The sequence below is a fragment of the Polyodon spathula genome, chromosome 8 (genome assembly GCF_017654505.1).
Source record: "Polyodon spathula isolate WHYD16114869_AA chromosome 8, ASM1765450v1, whole genome shotgun sequence".
Taxonomy (NCBI): domain Eukaryota; kingdom Metazoa; phylum Chordata; class Actinopteri; order Acipenseriformes; family Polyodontidae; genus Polyodon; species Polyodon spathula.
Genome location: NC_054541.1, coordinates 16747409 through 16768687, shown reverse-complemented (window position 1 = coordinate 16768687; position 21279 = coordinate 16747409). Strand labels below are relative to the sequence as shown.

At 38.3% G+C, this 21279-nt stretch overlaps 1 protein-coding gene across 1 annotated transcript in view; it reads left to right on the top strand.

Moving 5' to 3' along the window:
* LOC121319532 (voltage-dependent L-type calcium channel subunit alpha-1C-like) overlaps nucleotides 1–21279 on the top strand; it is a 326930-nt gene that overhangs the window by 183528 nt on the left and 122123 nt on the right. Inside the window, exon 4 of the mRNA XM_041257053.1 lies at nucleotides 9534–9673. Coding sequence (XP_041112987.1) covers nucleotides 9534–9673 — 140 coding nt within the window. The remainder of the gene's footprint in view (nucleotides 1–9533; nucleotides 9674–21279) is intronic.

Genomic DNA, 21279 nt, shown 5'->3' with positions numbered 1-21279 from the left:
AAATAGACCTACTAGACCTCTTTTTTCTTTTACATAGCAGTTAAGAACTGTTTTTCTCTAAGCACCATTTCCCACTAATAAGTTACCGTCAAAAGAAATACAGCAGCTGGAACAGAAATGTTTAGAGGGGTATGAAGAGGAAACAGTTAAACTATACAGCATTAACTTATTGTGTCTGTCAGCAGAGTATTACAATAAGCCCTAAGGGATCCTGTCAGAGTATCTTTCCGTAGAGTAAGCATGGAACATTGGAATGTAAAGGTGGCTTTTTAAAGAAAACAAGCAGTTGTACAGCAAACAGTTAAGCAGGAGACTTTTAAAATGGTATTCCTGGCTGTGAATAGTAACCTAAGAGCTGTTTGAGTTTCTGTCCATGCATGCTCCTCGCTCCTGCGTAACCTGTTACACTAGATAATTCAGTATGCAGCTAATAGAAACTGCAGGATATAGCTATATGGATTGGATAAAGTGAACAATACAGATGTATAAAGGATTGCGCATATTTTACGACCGTAAAACGGACGCTGAAGGTTCTGAAATCTTTGATGGGATTTATAAAACACACGCAATTAAGATGGATTTGTGGGGGCAATGTCTCTGTGCACTTTAGCCCTTGATGCATATGTAATTCTGTATATGCATATGTAATTCTGTATATGCATATGTAATTCTGTATATGCATATGTAATATGCATATGTAATTCTGGTGTGTTTCTGAATGAGACCACAAAAATCTTGAGGGGATTTTGCAAATGAGGTCTATTAAATATTCCCTCTAATTTATTAAAGCTGCCGGTAATTGCGGGCCTTGTATTTGCGTGATTATTTTAAGAACTCTGAAAAGCAGGTGTTAATTTGCAGCAGTCATGCAGTGGGCTATATACAAGGCATGGTGATGTGGGAGACTTGTCAGCAGAAAGAAGGACAAAGAAACATTCAATAAAATTTTGCAAAGAGCCCATTTTTTAACCCTTCTGATAAAGTCAGTTTGTAAATTACGGTTTATAATACCGGTACCGCATTGTTTTGCAAACTCCAATTTTCAATACATGTTTCATAGCTTACATGACAAAACAGAAAGTCTCCAAACAAAGAATATAGAATCCATGAAAAAAAGGTTCTGAGAAACACCTAAAAATGTCTTCCAAAAGTGGCAAAGCAAGGTTCTAACGAGAGCCTTTACTTGTAGGCATTATTAAAAGAACGGTGGAGGAGATTAAGAAAAGATGGAACGATACACACGAAAGAAAAAGTTTCATATACAATGAGGGCTCATCCTCTAATGTTATTTTATTAATGCCTACAGAATGTATTTTTTGTAATGTGGCATTCTGGTATTTAACAATACTGGTTCAGATAGTATTGTTAAATTTGAGTTGGAAAGAAAACTGCAAAAAAAAGACAGAGGGACAGATGGCGTAGTTAGTTTGGAGCTAGAGCAAGTACAGTTTTTCAACCATATATACCATACAGATATGCTTTAAAATCATACATAGAGTAAGAAGTACAGACAAATATAAGAAATAGGAGAGTTGTAGCTACATAAGAAGGTATAAGTCGTAGTTAAACTGAAGACTGTTTGTATGCAGCTGTATTGTTGCTGAACATATTGCTGCACGAAATAAGGAGTTGAACTAATATGCGAAGCACAGTTACTGGATGATGCATCGTAATGTATAAGCAACCTACTCCAAACTCTGAAGTGGTACATTTGTTTATTAAGAAGCCACCGCATATTCCATGCATATTTCATGTACTCATTTGTCCTGATGATGTATTTGGAGCATGTAACACATCTTCATGTGTTACAAGTACTGCTTGTACCAAAATTTCCAATTCCATATTGGTAAATTTCAGTTTTTGCTTCTGAGCATCCTCATCACCATGGCTAGCACCAGGCTGAGGTCTTTGTTTGCCATTCATTTTTGTTTGGATTGTGTAGCCTACACACGCAGGGTTGACCCAAACCCGTTATTTATTGTGAGAGGTGTGTAATTCTCCACTGCTAATTGCAGTGAGGGGTATTTAAATTGGTTGATTGCGAAATCACCTGCTTTACCTAATTAGTCTTATAAAATAGGTTGTTATTTTGACAATGAGTGCGGCCGTGCTGAAAACACGTATTAAGTGGCTTTTTACGGTCGGTTTTTCCCCTTTATAAATTTGGGTCTCAGCGTCTATAGTGCAGCCCAATTCATCTCCCATTCTTTTATATATATATATATATATATATATATATATATATATATATATAGACATGCACTGTGAACATCCCAGTCTGTACGCACGGGATGCCACCTTCACAGTGAAGTCTCTTTTTATTAAGACTCTTTTGTCTTAATAAAAAGCATGCGCTGTGTAACTATGCCTCCGAAACAACAATCATTTTATGTTGCAATAAAGCTGGAAAATATATTGATCGTTTGAAATAGAGTAATGCAGGCATATCTCTGTCATGAATATATGTTGTCAAAAAGCACTTTGTTTTTTGGCTTGTTCAGACCATGCTTAATTGATTAAAGAAACAATGAGAAACTTGAGTATCTGATTGTATTTTCATGTAAAACTTTTCACTCGGGGTTGATTTTGAATGAAAGCTCAGTTTGGGATTCTTGCATGTTGGATTAAGATTTGGTGCACTTTGAAACGATTCATGTCAGACTGATTTTGAATAAAAGTTAAGCTTCAATTTGGGATTTTTGCTTTTTTTACTACAGTTTAATTCTTTATTGACTAGAATAAAGCAAAGGCAGAATACTGAATACATTAGACGAATAGGTATGTGTAACTCTAGTTTACAATCTCATCTCATTAACTTACTCCAACAGTAATTCATTCATTTTGATTGTCCTTTCATTATAACGAACCCCTCGATATAACGAACAAAATGCCTAGACGCCAGCAGGTTTGTTATAGCAAGAGCGTACTGTATGTGTGTGTGTGTGTGTGTGTGTGTGTGTGTGTGTGTGTGTGTGTGTGTGCATGTGTGCGTGCGTGCGTGCGTGCGTGCGTGCGTGCGTGCGTGCGTGTGCGTGTGCGTGTGCGTGTGTGTGTGTGCGTGTGTGTGTGTCTATATATATAAATAAAATAACCAGTGGTTAAATAAGAATAAATAAGCAGTATAGTACATGTTGCTGAATCTACTGATCCCCTGTCTGGAAAATTCTGCCCCATTTCCATGAAAAATGCAAGCAAAATATCTGCCTATACTGCTTACTATGCCTCTGAGAGATGTATATACGTGCAATTTGTATGTATGTAATGCACCATTAACAAATCATTCTTATGTCCCTGTGTTGTTGAAGTCTATCTGTATTAAAATGGATTCTGGAATTTAGACTGCTCAAAAAGCGTCAATTTTATCTGCTTTTAAAACCTCTTGTTTAAAAACTAAAATGTGCCATGTAGCATTTATAGATGCCTCCTATTTATAGATGCTCTCTTTGTACTCATTAAAACCTTAGATTCCTTTAATACAACTCTCTATATGCCCCTGTATTTATGCTACAGTACTTTAAAGTTTTACTACCTCAATGACTAAAGTGTACTGAAGCACATTACTTAAATGCTGTTAGGCTACAGTGAACATCAATATTTACTTTTACAGCATTGCAGTGTCTGCTGTAGTGCAATAAATCACTCCTAGTGTAATCGTTTATAATATTTTGTTCTGCCAGTAAACCTCCATATGTGAGTTATTGAGTTATAATTCCTCCTGTGCAATAAGAGATGTGTGTGCGTGTGTGTAGATCTGTAGGAAGTGGCCCACTGTGTAATCCTGCCTTCACCAGTGCTGCTCTTGCAGGACTCCCATTCCCCCAGCCTGCACTATGGATTTGGATGTGGTCCAAGCCAAACAATTAGTTCCAAACATCTGTTTGCAAAGTAGCCCCAGTAATCAGACACATGTGGCGGTCAGCACTCGTACAGCAAATCAAACAGACCACATTGTGAGTCAGCTGGGCTATTATGGTAGTGGAGTGTGGGAGCTGTGTGTGCTGGTAGATCTGTGGTAATGCAACATCATGGCTGGTGGCCTCTGAATTCATTTTATTTGATACTTGAGAGGTGCTCCCTGTTCTGATGTTGGAAACAATGTATTAAGGAAGGCTTAGTTAGTGTGATACAGAAAGTCTGTTTAGGACATGTGGTTACAGTGTGTGATATAGCCAATGTGATACCTTCAAGTCTGGATCACAGCTTGCAGGAATGGACGTAAGACTTCCATTGTGTGATCTATTCCTGATTGTACTGTGAGTTTAATAAGACTCACTTGAGCTTGTTATCGAATACAGTGGGGCTAATCAAACACATCTTAAAACCTGAAATGGGTGACTGTTATGCGAAAGGAGTTTCATTTCTGTCCCTGGCTTGACATACATATGCTAGTTCACCTGATTCCATACATAATGCTGCGTGCCTCAGTAACAAATATCATCACCAGAATGTAGCCTTTTATTGGCCACTATACTGTATTTAATACATGCCATGGCAAAGTATTCATTTATTCTAGCAATCACAAACCAGGTGCTACCAGTCTATAACCCATGATTTACTTACTGACGCAGTGCTACAGCATGCTGCTCCCATAGGGATTTGAAGAAGTGTAAGGCTGTGGCACATGTCAGCTCTGATGCTGTTTAGTCTTAGATGTTGGGACCTCTGAGGGAACAATACAAAAAGAAAGCAGTAAACTTACAACCGACTGATAAATGAATGCAATACCTATGCATAGGATAATCAAGATATCCCACTCTTTTAGCATGTCTTAGCTTGCAGAAAATTTCGTTGACTCTTTGTTTTGTCGGACTGAAGAAGTGATTATCTCTGAGTCAACTTCACTGCTTAAAGACTTGATGAGCCTATAGGAGCACCTGTAACTCAACGTTCAGCAAGCTTCTCACAAAAGAGAGTACAATCCCTCGTCTCTTTTGTGCTGTACCACAAACTTTTCACATCCCTGAGTCAATAGAAAATTTTGATTATAAAAATAAATAGTGCCTGATACACAGTTTCTTCCCTGTAATAAGGTGCACTGTCAGTGCTTTAGGTGAGGAATTACAATCTGCTGGTGAGGAATTACAATCTGCTTTCTTGTTCTATTTCTTTTGTTCTCTAGAGCTGGGGCGATAGTGTTTTTTTACTATAGATGCGTCGTTTTCATAAAGACCCGATGCATGGTTTTTTCAGAAAGCAAAAGAAACATGTCAGTAATAACTACATATACATCTACCCCTCGTTATATCGTCCCTTGCTATACTGCGGATTTGGATCGGTCCTGGAGTTGGCTCCCCATTTTTACTGTAACTGCGCATGCCTTAGCTGCAATATACATAGGCACTTACAGTTACTGTTTGTTTTATTTCATACTGAATTATTTCATACTGAATTATTTCATAATTCACATTTCTAATTATTTATGTAGTCACACTGTCGACGAGGTTTCCCACAACAATTTAATAAAACATGTCTTGACAGCAACTGGATTAGAGAAGGAAAAAAAAACTCCAACGGGGAACTCAAGAATAACTATTTACAAGTGCAATGTAACAAAGTCTGTGCGCTCTCCAGAGCTTATTTTCTGTTTTTATTCAGACATATTATGGCGTCCACATTCTCCAGTTTCAAAGAAGAACGGAGTTAAGGTCAGCCAGGATCTCCTCGGCTCACCACTCACCAGAGACCCCTGTAGTCTGGCCGGGCACCTGCGGGCTTGCCTGTTAGCTGCCTGGGAGCTGCGTTATCCTTCAACGCTGTAGCTCCTGGGTGGCTGCATGGTGAATCCGCAGTGTGTAAAGAAGCGGTCGGCTGATGGCACTCGTTTCAGAGGACAGCGTGTGTTTGTCTTCGCTGCTCCCGAGTCAGCACAGCGGTGGTAGTGATGAGCTGAGCCTAAATAATAATTGGCCATTTCAAATTGGGAGAAAATAACAAAAAATAATTGGCAACAACAAAAACACTTCTTGTGCCATTCTTGTCCATACATCGGCCATACATTAAATCCTGTCAAAGCTTTTCCTTTGCACGTTCATGGTCCAGAGTAATGAATTTGGAGATTGTCTTTTGACTGGGCATTTCATAGCCCAGAGCAAGATTCGCAATCAGATTTTTAAACGCAGCTCCCTCTACTATACAGGTCTGATATCTTGTGTGACAACATCCACTGCCAGGCCTGTTATTTCTTTTGCTCTGACACTTTTTGGATCAACTTTCTTTCCAAAATAAGCTGTCACTGAAGGGGTTGCTTCCTTTTGTTTTTTTTTACTTGTGTTCCCGCTGTCGTGTTTTGTTGGGTGCTGTCTTGCTAAATGATCCCGCAGGTTGGTGGTATTGCTACAGAAGCTCATTAAAACTCCACAAACAGTTTTACCTTTCCATTTTCTTCTTTTGTAAAAAAAAAAAAAAAACTTCCAAACATCTGATGGCATTATTTTAAATTAAATTAAATTGGCAATTTAACTAGCAAAATCTGATCCTGAAATGCAGCCTACCTCTATTCTCTTCTCTGGTGTTTTTTTCGTTTGTTTTTGTTACGCTTACTCTGAAAACTTACGTGCAGCGTAGTGGGCTGGGAGGTTTTATTATTATTATTATTATTATTATTATTATTATTATTATTATTATTATTTATTATTATTATTATTATTAGTAGTAGTAGTAGTAGTAGTAGTAGTAGTTTTAGTATTTAAAGGATCCAAAGGAAAGGCAAGGAATAAGAGTGTAGATTTACATTTTGTCGGTCCTAATAAAAAACAATTCTATTAATGCATTTTTGTTTTTGTTTTGTTTTTTTCAAACCATAGATGGTTATTTTATCCATCAATAGTTATTCAAACGATTCGATGTGTCGATGCATTGTCCCAGTCCTATTTGGCTCTGTATTTGAGTGTCCTTAAAATACACACTAATGGCCTGTTTCAATTAATCTATCAATTAGTGGAGACCTGCCTAGCTGAAGGAATTCAACTCTTTAGTTCATGTTTGTGTAGCCTCTCTATTTATTCCTTCATTTGGGCAGTATAGAGGGTGTTATGAGAATCCACAGGCTTACAGGTAATATAGGTGAATTTAGAAGCAGATGTTTTCAGATTAATATAGCTCCTGAAACAGCCTTATATCCTTTGAAGGCAGTGTAAATTAAACATTTTCAGAAAGGAAGACAGTCATTTTAATTGTATAATACTATCAATCACAATGTACAGGCTATTTCCAGAACCAACATGCTGTACTCAGCACTTAACCCATCTAATTCAGATATTTCCTCAGTGTTCTTGATGGGACTAATTACATCATAATTCTAGCAGCATCGGAATCACTTGCAACTGCATTAGAATCACACTTGGCTTGCCTTCATTTGTATTTATTTTTTTAAATAAACATTTATTCTGGCATAGAAAGATCTCCTTGTTTAGTCTGCATGGTTAATCCTTAAAAAAACTAAACTCCAAAGCAAAGCAGGCAACAGTAAATATATCTGTGGGTGAGTACATGTTGGCTAGAGGCAGTGTTGATATAAAGCTGTGTGGAGCGCCGGCACACTGGCTCCACACACGAGAAGAATGAAGTGTTTCACAAGCCACACTTGCAAAACTTAGAGAAGAGACTAGAGGTAGGCTGCATTTCAGATCACATTTTGCTAGTTAAATTGTTGAACTTGCAATCTCATTCAGGGGGACTGAGCATTAAGTGTTTCCATACACCATGCAGCTTTGAGGTGTTCTCACCATCTGTGCCCTGAGTGCTAGCAGTACCTAGTTACCAAGGGTGTGTTTACACCCAGTTAGGAAAGACAAGATGTTCTGTGCTTGAACTTAACCACATAAAGTGCATCTAATTATACTGCGAATCGTGTTTCATCCGGGGGTGTAGTAAAATGCTTAGTTCAGGGTGTATCTCCATGATTTGGGTTTGATTTGTGCTGTTGCTGAATAATAAATGAATGTACTTTGTTTGGCTGAAATGCCCAGTGTTATATACAAATTAAATAGCCAACCACCTTTGCTGTTAGAGATTTTGTTTCTCACATTCTTAACTCTGTAATATTTTACAGAGCCCCAAATGGAACTTTTCTGTCTTTACCATTATAATGAGTTTGTCGGTTTCAGGAGGAAGCAAATGCCTTCTTGACCTAAGGACCCTTGCAGAGTTTGTGACTGATTGTGACTTTTAGAATTTGAATTGTGAATGTAGAATGTGGATCTGGCTGACTGATGTAACTGTTTGCTATTTCTGGATTTTCAATGAAAACTAGGTGATGTGGCTTGTAGGTAGCACTTTCCATTACATGATAACCACCCGTGTGTCATGCTCTTACATGAAAACTACTTGAGGAATAACAGTTGTAATAATGTATAAATTGCCTGAGGCATGGTGTGACTATGTAATTACATTTGGTAACACAATGTAGTTAGGTCTAAGTGCAGGAACTATTGGTAATTAACCATGTATTACAATGTAACTATACACCTGTTTATGCACTGCTATCTAAAGGCTTCCAGCTTGTCTAATGTTGTATTATCAAAAAAAAAGAACCACCAGTTTTTTTATTCAGATGATGACTTCAAGTTGAAACTCTAAGTTAGAACATTAAAAAGCATTGTGACGTGTTGCTTTACTGATGATCATTAAATTGATGGTATAAGGGGCTCCCGAGTGGCACATACAGCAAAGGCGCTCCTCGTGGATGTGCCCTATAGCCTGAGGATAACAGGTTCGAGTCCAGGCTATATCACAGTTGACCATGACTGGGAGTTCCTAGGGGGCGGTGCACAATTGGCTGAGCGCTGCCCGGGTAGGGAGGGCTTAGGTCGGCAGGGGAATCCACTGCTCACCACGTGTCAACGACCCCTGTGGCCGATAGGGCGTCTGTGGTTCTGCAGTGGAGCCTCCAGGTCTGTGTTGTCTTCCGGCACTATAGGTCTGGTGGCCCCGCTGTGGATCCGCAGTGCGAAAAATGACAGATTGGCAGGAGCACGTTTCAGAGAACGCATGCTCCAGCCTCTGCTCCCCATGTCAGCAGGGGGGTTGCGAACAGTGAGCCAAGGATACAGATAAAAATTGGGCATGCTAAATTGGGGAGAAAACCGGGGTAAAAAGATATGAATAAAAAAAATAACAATGGTATTTGGGCACCTCTATATATATATATATATATATATATATATATTGTATTACATTGTTGGAGAGATCTCCGCACAAATGCATTTTATTTTTGAGCTGTTGAAAGCTATACCTGTTACTGGGAACAAGAAGCATCATAAATGATTGAGTCGCTGTTAACCCCTATTACTGCAGATACACTGGGTTAAAGAACCATGAAAAACGAACAATAATGCGCATCCACTTGAAACATTAGCTCCTGCCTTGCTTGGGTTCACTGCTTGAGTAGACCCATGAGATTGTGTATATAGTCATCCTTCAGTTCTTCTGCAGCTTCTCGCCTGAGTGCCCTCAGGAGTATCCCACTGCTGCTTAGGAAGTGTTTGGGGATGAAAAAAAATCTGATAATTTCTTTCTGTCTCTCTCTCTTTTAGGAACGGGTGGAATATCTCTTCCTCATCATTTTCACAGTGGAAGCATTTTTAAAAGTAATAGCCTATGGACTTCTGTTTCACCCCAATGGTTACCTCCGCAACGGATGGAATTTACTAGATTTTATTATCGTGGTGGTAGGGTGAGTATCTCAGTCTCCTTGTTTAAACAGTTTTAACACATGTTCAATATTATTTTGTTATTTGTGAAGATATATAAAGTTACACTCATGACAGCACTAGACAAGGTATTTGTCTGCTTCACTTTGGGGTCGAGTTGATCAGCCTGTACCTCATCTGGGTAGACCATGACTGGTTTAAGAACATCAGCTCCTTTGTCGGGTTGTGAGAAGAACACATGAAATCTACTGACAAGCTTTTATAAGTATTAAACAAAAGTACCAATATGTTTTTCAGTGGTGTGCTCCCCCAGGACCAGTTATTTATTTATTTTTTTTTGTGGGGGGGGGGGGGGGGGGGCTGTAGTTGACTCACTAGCTATAAAAATTCACTAAAAATCTTTTTTTACAGTACACTACAGTAGTATCTTGGAATTGGTGTCCTTTTTTTCCCCCAGAACATTATAAAAGTACTTCATAAATCATACGAACTTTACATTTTTTATTCCAATATGATATTTTGTTTTTTTGGGGAGGTTTCTTTCAAATGTTCAGTATTTTTTATTATTATTCATTCTGCTTAGAGATACATGTATAAAAATGTGTTATTCTATGACCCGAGGGACCTTGCAATACTTCCTGAAAGTTTTGTTGAAAAGTATTGATGTTTGGGCAGATTACAAGTCATTGTTTCACCTGAGTGATTGCAGTGACATAGTACACGTTTATTCTCAGAGTCTTTATAAGCAATAATGGACACTACTCTCGATTTATTTTCTAAAAATAAATATTTCTACATAAAATATGTTTTTCATTCCATTATTCAGCTAAAATTCAGTTCATTTGTTTTATAGAAAATTCTTAAAAAGAGCAAACAAACAAACAAGCAGCATGTTTCTGCAGGTCCGTCCCTTCACCAGGTTTCTGTAAGAACTACCTGCAGCTGCACATATAAAAAAGCTGTTCAAAGTATTAATCAATTAAGTAATATATATATATATATATATATATATATATATATATATATATATATATATATATATATATATATATATATATATATATATCAAACACCTATAAATACCTCCAATGTTTTCATTCAAACAAAGGCTCCCTTGAGAAGGATATGTACAACATATAGAAACGTTGGGCAGCTGGCTCTTTGTGTATATATAGAATTTTATATTATATATTTTGCTTGATAGTTATATACACACATCATCATCATCATCATCATCATCATCATCATCATCATCATCATTTTAAACACTAGAATATCACATTTTAATTCACAATTATTGCACTTATTTGATATTCCATATTATTAATCAATTTGAAGACCATAATTACTGGTAAGGGCTAATGTCCAGTGTTTGATTCAGCCCTTAAGGCTCCATTGGTTTCAAAGTAAAAATCCAAAATGATTCCCTTTGTAGTAGGTGTTTAACTATATTGCCTCCTCTTGTAGAAATTGAACCCTTTTCAATAGCTCTGAATTTTAAGCTAGAAGCTGATCCGTGGTTCAGTTTTTTATAGTGTCTGGCTATAGCATAGTTCAAATTATTACTGCGAATAGCTGCTTCATGTTCCGCTATAAGTAATTATACATTTATTTTTGTTTGTCCTATATATGCTAATCCAGAAGGGCATTTAAGCACATGTATCACATGAGTTGAATTACAATTAATAAAATCCTGAATTACATATTTCTCACCTGAATGTGGATGATTAAAATATTTTGCATTGTATGTAGGAACAATGCATACATCTACCACAAGGATAGTTACCTTTCAATTCGTTTGTTAGCCAATTTCCACTGGGCACTGATAGCTTATACATCGAGGAGACCACTGTATCTTTTATGTTTCTGCCACTTTTAAAATAAAATCTGGGACCGGAGGAAGCCAATGATTTTAACTGTGGATCACATTCTAATATTTTCCAGTGTTTCAAAATAATCTTCTTAACATCATTAGCCATATGGTTATGTTCAGTTACAAAAGTGACTATTCTCAGTAGATTCTTTAGTTTTTAGTGTTTTTAAAAGTGTGTCTCACTCTATTTTTTCTGATCTATTGAACACTGTTTCAACTGTATTTCTTTTATAGCCTGTAGACAAAAAACAATTCTCCATTTCTTTTGCTTTAATTATGTAATCTGTTGTATCACTACATATTCTTTTAAGATGTAAAAATTGGCCATACGGTATATTTTTGATCATATGTTTAGGATGATTACTGTCTGCATGTAGAATTGTATTTTTGTCAGTTGGCTTACGAAAGATTGAGGTTTTAAATTTACCATCAGTGTCTATAGAAATGCACAGATCTAAAAAGTTTGACTACAGTGAATTTCAAGGTAGAGTAGGTGTTATTTATGTAATCTCTAAACAGCAATAAATCATAGAATACAATAGAATAATGTCATCAACATACCTTTTCCAAAATAAGACATTTTGAAGTAGTGGATTGGAGGCAGTGTCATTAATGTATTGTATTTCCCAATATCCCATATATAGATTTGCATAATTAGGAGCAAATATCCCTCTGGATTGCAAGTAGTATTAGTTTTTAAACAAAAAGTAATTAGATTTCAAAATAAATTTAGTCAATTCCAACAAAAAATTCCATAGGTTATTCATTGTTCTTATTCAAAATAAAATGACAATGCCTCCAGTCCACCTTCATGTGCTATGTTAGAGAACAAGCTTTCCACATCAAATGTAACCAGAAATGATTCAGGGGGGACTGTGAAATCGGAAAGCAGTTTGATTATATCTGGAGTATAAGATAAAAATCTTTAACGATATGTTTAATACAATAATCTATAAACTGACTTAGCGGTTCCGAAATGGAACTCTTACCTGACACTGTGGGTCTTCCTGGTGGTTATACAGGGTTATTGTGTAATTTTGGCTATATATAAAATACTGGTGTTATTGGAAACTCTACCTTCATGAACTCAGATTGGTTTTTAGTGATGAAATTGCTTTCCAGTGCTTTTTCAAGAATTACGTCCCTAGTATGTTTAAATTGTAGTATAGGATCTCCTGTTAAATGTTCATAAAAATCGGAATTATTTAATTGTCTTAGAACTTCACAAACATAATCTTCAGTATTTTGAACAACAAAAGAGCCTCCCTTGTCTGTTGATTTAATTATTATTTTATTGTTCTCTCTCAACTCCTTAATGGCTTTTCTTTCTAATTGACTAATATTGTGGTGTTTAGGAGCTGGACCTTCTTTTACCATTGTTGCAATATCATTTTCCACTAGTTTACTAAAAGTGATTCATGTAGCATTTTGTACCCCTACTAGAAAAAAAGTAAACTTTTTTCCTAAATTTGTCTAAAAGGTTATGATCAATGACAGCTTGTGTTTTAGATTCAAAATAATGTTTAAGATGCAATTGTCTTTTATTTTACAAATAAAATTTGTAACAATTTACTTTTAATCTGAGTGCATTAACCCCACTAGTAGGAACACACGATAACCCCTTATTTAAACAGACTGTTGTACATCATTCAATTCATAGGCTGAAATATTAATTACTGCCAAGTTTAACTCCTGGTAGTCATTCTTTGGGAGTGGCTGCCTTGTCCACCTCTTTCCTCGCCCGGTCTTCTTCGGGCTCTCCCACGATGACCAGTATCAGTCTTGTGGCGATAGTCTAATAAACGACCCCTTGTTGTAAGGAGGATTCACTTGAATGTTCCAAGTCACTAAAATCATCTTCAGTAGTTGAATATTGGAAGTCAGACCGGTTTCTGATTCATGTTGTTTATCTTTTAAGTCACTGTTGCTGGTAGCGGAGAAGCAAAGGTCCTGAGTATAATTTGTTCCCAATGCTGGTTTCTTTTGGGTTTATCATGATGCTGGGATGCCAGAATCAATGTCGAGCCCTCTTGAGGTGTCGTGGGCTAGTCGACAAAACACTGAGGATGGAAGGTGCCCACTTGAAGACCCCAGAGATGTACTCTACTTAGCTCAATCCAGACGGCTGAGACCGCACTGTGGTTGATCCCCGGAGCCAGCATCCCAACCAATTGTGTGTGCGGATGCTCTGTGGAGGCAAAATAAGCTGATCCCTTAAGCCAGCATTACACTTCAGCCATCAACACCAGACAGGATATTTACATCATCAGATGGAAAGAAACGCAAATGGATGGAAATGCAGTTGGATCACATTAATAGTTTTCTGTTAAACTGCATCTTAGTTGGTGCTTATCTTGGCGAGAGCTGAGTTCAAATCAGCATGAAGTTTTAACATCTACTCTCATGTAATGGAAATCATGAAGATCTGGATACGTTCAGTGACTGGTGTGAATAGTGCAGCTGGCAACAAGGGAAAGACCTTGTGATAAATGGGGATGAAGAAGGGACAAGGGCCTCACATTGATCAGTACTTCTTATGAAGTGAGTCAAGTCAGTTGAATGAAATCCAGCGACAGGAAGCAAACCACAGACAGGAGGAGGACACAACTAGTGATGAACCTAATGATCCTTGCGAACCCGGTCAGATGAACCAGTGTAAGAGAGTTAAGAACCTCAACGGGCACAAGCCTGAAGTTAAATGGCCAAGAGCTTGTGAGACAACTGCATGGGACACAGTAAACATATCTTTGTTTTACTTTGGAAAGGTTAAGTCAAACAGTTGAGAAGAAGCTGGATAAATTTGGGGATGTCATCTACGCATATGGAAGTGAAAGGTTTGGAGTTGAAAAAAGGAAGGAAAAAGTACAAACTATTCGTGGAAAGTCTAGACGGCAGAAGGAGATTGAAAGCTTAGTTAGAGAAAGTAGGCAGCTGAGGAAGCAATGGAGAAGAGCAGAACAAAGTCAGAAGGAGGGACTCAATCTGTTACAAACAGTCATAAAAGATAAGCTTGCACCGACTACCACCAATTCGAGCATACATGGATGACATGACAACCATGACTACAACAGTAGCCTGCACTTAACCAATAACATTGAATGGGCACAAATGCAATTCAACCCCACTAAATCAAGGAGCATCTCTATAATTAAAGGTAAAGGAGTAGATAAAAGTTTATATATTAATGGTGAGGTAGTACCAACAGTGTCTGAGAAGCCAGTGAAAAATCTTGGGAGATGGTACGACGGGGATCTAAAGGACACAGTTCATGTGGGAGAAGTTAGACAACAAGCAGTGGAAGGGTTGAAGAGCATAGACAGCAGTACTGTACTGGGCAAACTGAAACTTTGGTGCTTTCAGTTTGGTCTACTACCAAGACTGCTGTGGCCACTGACTGTGTACAACGTTTCCTTGACAACAGTTGAGAAGCTGGAAGCTTTAATCAGTTCATATGTCAGGAAACGTTTGGGAGTTCCACGCTGCCTCAGCAGAGTGGGACTTTATGGTAAAGGAATACTGCAGCTACCAGTCTCTGCTCTAACTGAGGCATTCAATTGCACCAAGGTCCAACTGGAAATGACATTAGTAGATTCACGCGACAAATGCGTAAGGGAGGCAGCACCTGTGTTGAAAACTGGAAGAAAGTGGGCGGCAAAGAAAGCTGTGGAAGATGCAAAGGCTGCCCTTTGAATCGGTGATATCATGGAGCAAGTTCAGCATGGAAGAGGGGGTCTTGGTCTCAGTTCAGCTCCTCCTATATGACACAAGGCAACCCAAGCTCAACAGAGGAAGCTGGTAATCAACAAGGTGCAAAAGCAGGAGGAGAGGATGAGGTGTTTAAAGGCCGTTTCCTAGGCCAAGCAAGGAGGATGGATGAGATGGGAGAGTGTGGAACAACGTAAGATCATCTAAATATGTAAAGAGGAGGCAATACAGTTAAACATCTGCTACAAAGGGAATCATTTGGGATTTTTACTTTGAAAACAAAGTCTTACGGGCTGAATAAAACACTGGACCTTAGTCCTTATCTATCTAATTGATGACATGGAACATCAAATATGTGCAATAATTAAGAATTAAAATGCAGTATACTAGTGTTTAAAAGGATATATATATATATATATATATATATATATATATATATATATATATATATATATATATATATATATATATATATATATATATATATATATATTCCTATACAGTGGCTCTCAAAAGTATTCATCCCCCTTGGACTTTTCCACATTTTATTGTGTTACAACATGGAATCAAAATGGATTTAATTAGGAGTTTTTCCACTGATCAACACAAAAAAATCCATAATGTCAAAGTGAAAAATAAAATCTACAAATCATTACAGTCTATTTGGATAAGTGTCTACCAGCTTTGCAATCTGAACACTGCAATTTGTGCCCATTTTTCTTTGCAAAATTGCTCAAGCTCCATCAAGTTGGATGGAGACCTTTGGTGAACAGCAATTTTCAACACTTTCCACATATTCTCAATTGGGATGAGGTCAGGACTTTGACTGGGCCACAACAGGACATTGACTTTTTTGTTTTTAAGCCACTCCAGTGTGGCTTTGGCTGTATGTTTGGGGTCATTGTCCTGCTGGAAGATGAATCTTCTCCCAAGTCCCAGGTCTCTTGCAGACTTCAGCAGGTTTTTTTTTCCAGGATTTCTCTGTACTTTACTGCATCCATTTTGCCCTCTATCTTCACAAGCTTTCCAGGCCCTGACACAGAGAAGCAATCCCATAGCATGATGCTGCCACCACCATGCTTCACGGTAGGGGTGGTGTTCTCAGGATGATGTGCAGTGTTAGGCTTGCGCCAAACATGGCGCTTATCGTTTAGGCCAAAAAGCTCTATTTTGGTCTCATCAGACCATAGAATCTTCTTCCACTTGGTCTCAGAGTCTCCCATATGCCTTCTGGCAAACTCTAGCCGAGATTTGAAGTTTTTTTCAACAATGGCTTTCTTTCTGCCACTCTCCCATAAAGGCCAGTTTTGTGAAGCACCTGGGCTATTGTTGCCATATGCACAGTTTCTCCCAGCTCAGCCGTGGAAGACTGTAACTTCTTTAGAGTTGCCATAGGCCTCTTGGTGGCCTCCATCTCTAGTGCCCTAGCGCCCGGATACTCAGTTTTTAAGGACTGCCTGTTCTAGACAGATTCACAGTTGTGCCATATTCTCTCCATGTCTTATATAATAATGGACTTTACTGTGCGCCAGGGGATATTCAATGCCTTGGAAATGTTCTTATATCCTACCTGTGATTGGTACCATTATACACATTCTAGGCACAACAGCTTTCATAAAAGCAAACATCCAAATCACCAAAAGAAGAAAACATATAAAAACACATGCATAATACACCGGTTGCCAAAGAGACTGAGTACAATGTCGTTGTCAAAAAGACAAATCTGTGCCAAACTTTTTCCATTTAACATTTTCCTCTAAAAATCCTGACTTGTCTCACATTAAATATACATGTTCCAAATGTGTGAAGAATGTTTAGAAAGCAGCTTTCAAGCAGTAAATCTGAGCCTAATTGCCTCCACACTGCAGTGCCTCTGTGGTGCACATTGCACTAAATGTGTTCACGGCACATCTCTCTTCTGCTAGATAGCGCAATGCCTCTGGTTGCTTTCCACACTGCCATTGTGAGCCTAGCTCCAGAGCATGTGCTGGCATAGCAGCTCACAGCAATGTTTCAGATGACACTAATGGTAATACCTCAAAATCTGTCAATTCAGCAAACTGAACGCAGTGTGTCCACTGCTCTCTACAGACTGTGTTTACTCTGCTGTGTGTGTGTCTACTGCTCTCTACAGACTGTGTTTACCCTGCTGTGTGTGTGTGTCCACTGCTCTCTACAGACTGTGTTTACTCTGCTGTGTGTGTGTCCACTGCTCTCTACAGACTGTGTTTACTCTGCTGTGTGTGTGTCTACTGCTCTCTACAGACTGTATTTACCCCTGACGATGGTGTGTCACACACAGTGACGAGAGATGTCTGACACAAATGAGACGACACACACACACACAGGTACGAGAGATCCCCTTGACCCAAACTGGGTTTATCCGGTATATATATATAGGCACTATGATTTATAGTAGTAATGGCCTGTGATTGGTTAAAACCTCATCATTGGAGTAAAAATAGATTTCATTATTGCCCTCACATCTATACACCACCAGGCAATAGTCTCTGTCTGTCATGTGATTGGTTCATATCACTGTCAGTCCCACCCCTTTTCATGAGAACGCTCTCTACCTCCACTCCTAACAACTGCTGAACGGCAATTCTGTGACCTAACAGAAAATGAATTACAAAACAAAGTACAAAAGAAAGAAAAACTTGCGGTATGAATTTTTGCGGTGTGAAAATAACATTTTCTGTTATTTATGTTATTTAGTTATTTACTGATACTGTATCAATTATGTTTAAACAAAATACTCTAAAGCCATAAATATTTGTGACCAAAATATTTGGCGAATCAAACCCTGTCATAAGGCTGGCTGAGTGGTGGCACACAGGACAGACAGAGATGTGGAGTTTGGTGAAGCTGAGCACTTGGTTGCACTCGGCAATTAATAAACAAAATAAAAGATTTAAACAAAAACAACACACCAAAACAGGACACAGCACTTGCGGCCAAAATAAATAGGCAAACAAAAACATACTAAAAGACAAAACAAGTGGACGAATGCTAACAAATAAATACTGTGCTGACCCTCCAGCACGCCTTAGCAATTGCTATTTCTTTCGTTATTTTATTTTGACTCTCCTCTCCACATCCGTTCTCCACTCACGAACACACAACCCGAGTGAATGAAAACATGCAGCTTTTATGCAGCTGTACCGAGACTCGATTGCTAATCTATCATTCAATTGGAGTCTCAGTACAACTGCACGTGAATTAATCTAGTGCAATTTCTCGTGCTCACATATTATTACATTTTACATGCACATGAAGTGCTGTGCAACCCTCGTGCCTAAAAGCAAATATACATTTTAAATCACAGTGTTACACAGACTCATTTATATCCCGTGTACAATGACTATACATACCAACATTAACACACTACATACAACGTAAAACATAAATAAATTGCCCAGGGGCAGGGCACTTTGCCACACACCCGTAAAACTTATTTTGATCCAAAATGTTGGCAACCTGTTGCACTGGTAATAGTATAGTACTTCATTATATATACAGCACTAAGATACTCGTTTTCCTACTTTTTTTATAGCCCCCTGTCAGTAACAATAGTCTTACCTTGGGTCAATTGTTTTCTACTATAGCCCTCCTCTCCAGTCCATATTATATATATATATATATATATATATATATATATATATATATATATATATATATATATATATATATATATATATACACACACACACACACACACACACACACACACACACACTGTTATATACAGTGCTGTGAAAAAGTATTTGCCCCCTGTCTGATTTTCTGCATTTTTACATATTTTTCACATTGAATTTGGTCAGATCTTTTTGTGGGTTGTAGTAGTAGAGTTTAGTGCTTCATTTGTTTGTTTGGTGTGCAAGGTAATCAAACATGCAATCTTCAGGTGTGAAAAAGTTATTGCCCTGCTAGTTAACTCAACCCAATTAGGGTCAGCTGTTTGAATACTTTGGTTAAGAATCAGCCCTGATTTGGGCCAGCCCTGCCCAATATAAATCTGACTAACTTTGGCCCTTGCCATCAGAGCAAAGTTGTCAGCACACAGGTTCTAGAGGCATATCATGCCACAATCAAAAGAAATTCCTGAAGACCTCCGGAAAAATGTTGTTGATGCCTATCAGTCTGGAAAGGGTTACAAAGCCATTTCTAAGGCTCTGGGGCTCCACCAAACCACAGTCAGAGCCATATTGTCCAAATGGAGAAAGTTTGGGACAGTAGTGAATCTTCCCAGGAGTGGTCGTCCTGCCAAAATCTCTCCAAGAGCAATGCGTAAAATTGACCAGGAAGTCACAAAGAACCCTGGAACAACATCCAGGGATCTGCAGGCCTCTCTCGCCTCGGCTTAGGTCCCATGTTCATGACTCCACCATCAGAAAGACACCGGGAAAAAATGGGACAGAGTAGCAAAGAGGAAACCACTGCTCACTAAGAAGAATGAATGCTCGTCCCAAAAAGCACCTGGATGACCTTCAAGAGTTCTGAAACAATTTTCTATGGACAGATGAGTCAAAAGTGGAACTTTTTGGCCAATATGGGCTTATGCCTGGCGAAAACCATAACTTGTCATCACTGAAGAATCCATGAATTCTGGTCTGTATCAGATAATTCTATAGGAGAATGTCAGGCCATCCGTCTGTGAGCTGAAGCTTAAGCGCAGCTGAGTCATACAGCAAGACAATGATCTGAAATACACAAGCAAGTCTACATCAGAATGGTTGAAGAACAAGAAATTTTAAGTTTTGGAATGGCCCGTCAAAGTCCACACCTAATCCCCAGTGAGATGTTGTGGCAGCAGTTTATGCTCGAAAACCCACAAATGTCACAGAGTTGAAGCAGTTCTGCATGAAGGAGTGGGCCAGAATTCCTCCACGGCGCTGTGAGAGACTGAACAATAACTACAGGAAGCGTTTGGTTGAAGTTATTGCTGCTAAAGGTGGCATAACCAGTTATTGAGTCCAAGGGGGTGATTACTTTTTCACACGGGGGCATTGGGTGTTGCATAACTTTCTTTAATAATTAAATTAAATAAGTGTCAAAATTGTGTGTTATATGTTCACTCAGGGTCCCTTTTATCTAATATTAGATTTTGGTTGAAGATATGATAACATTTAGTGTCAAAAATATGCAAAAATGCAGAAAATCAGACAAGGGGCAAATACTTTTTCACAGCACTGTATGTAAAGTTCATCACCTAGAATTTTAGGATTTAGTTTGTGCCATACATTTTTATATTTTTGGTAGCTTTTTAGGAAGTTGTGACAAATAATAACAAATAATAAAACATGTGGCGTATTAGATTTTAGGATTTTTTGGTCCTTGAATATTATGCTGTCAATATGTGCAATACTTGGCAATGTTGCCCAGCCTCTGTGTGTATTTCTGTGTTGTATGTTGCGTGTACTGTGTTAGTGTTGGTGTATAGTCATTGGTACACCGGATGTAAAATGGGTTATGCGCACAAGTGTTTAAAGTGTATATTTGTATTTAGGCATGAGCATTGCACAACACTTCACATGCAGATAAAATGTAATACTATGTGAGCACGGGTAATTGCACTTGTTGGAAAACATGGATTTAGAATTGATTAGGGGTTTGCTACGCATGTGGACTAGCAGAGCTATACTGGTGTTCTTTTCTGAAAAGAGACTAATATTGCAGATAGCAGACTGTTTGGTTCAAATTGCATGTACTGCTAACCACTGATAGAGACGATGCGTCTACAAACTGCCCAACAATGACTGCAAGCTAATGAGATAACAATGTTGTGGACTAGAAGGGAACAGGCTCTAGACTTCAGAGAGATCAAAAGAGATAATCCCACTGGCATCAAAGGGGGTCGCAAGGAGATAACAAAAGGCAGATGTATGGACCTTTTGTCTCCAGGAGTGTGAAGAATGCACTGAGTTCAGAGGTTGTCACATTAGACTACACACACACACACACACACACATACAGACACACACACACACACACACACACACACACACACACACACACACACTAAATTAACAGAATAAAGTGTTGTACCTT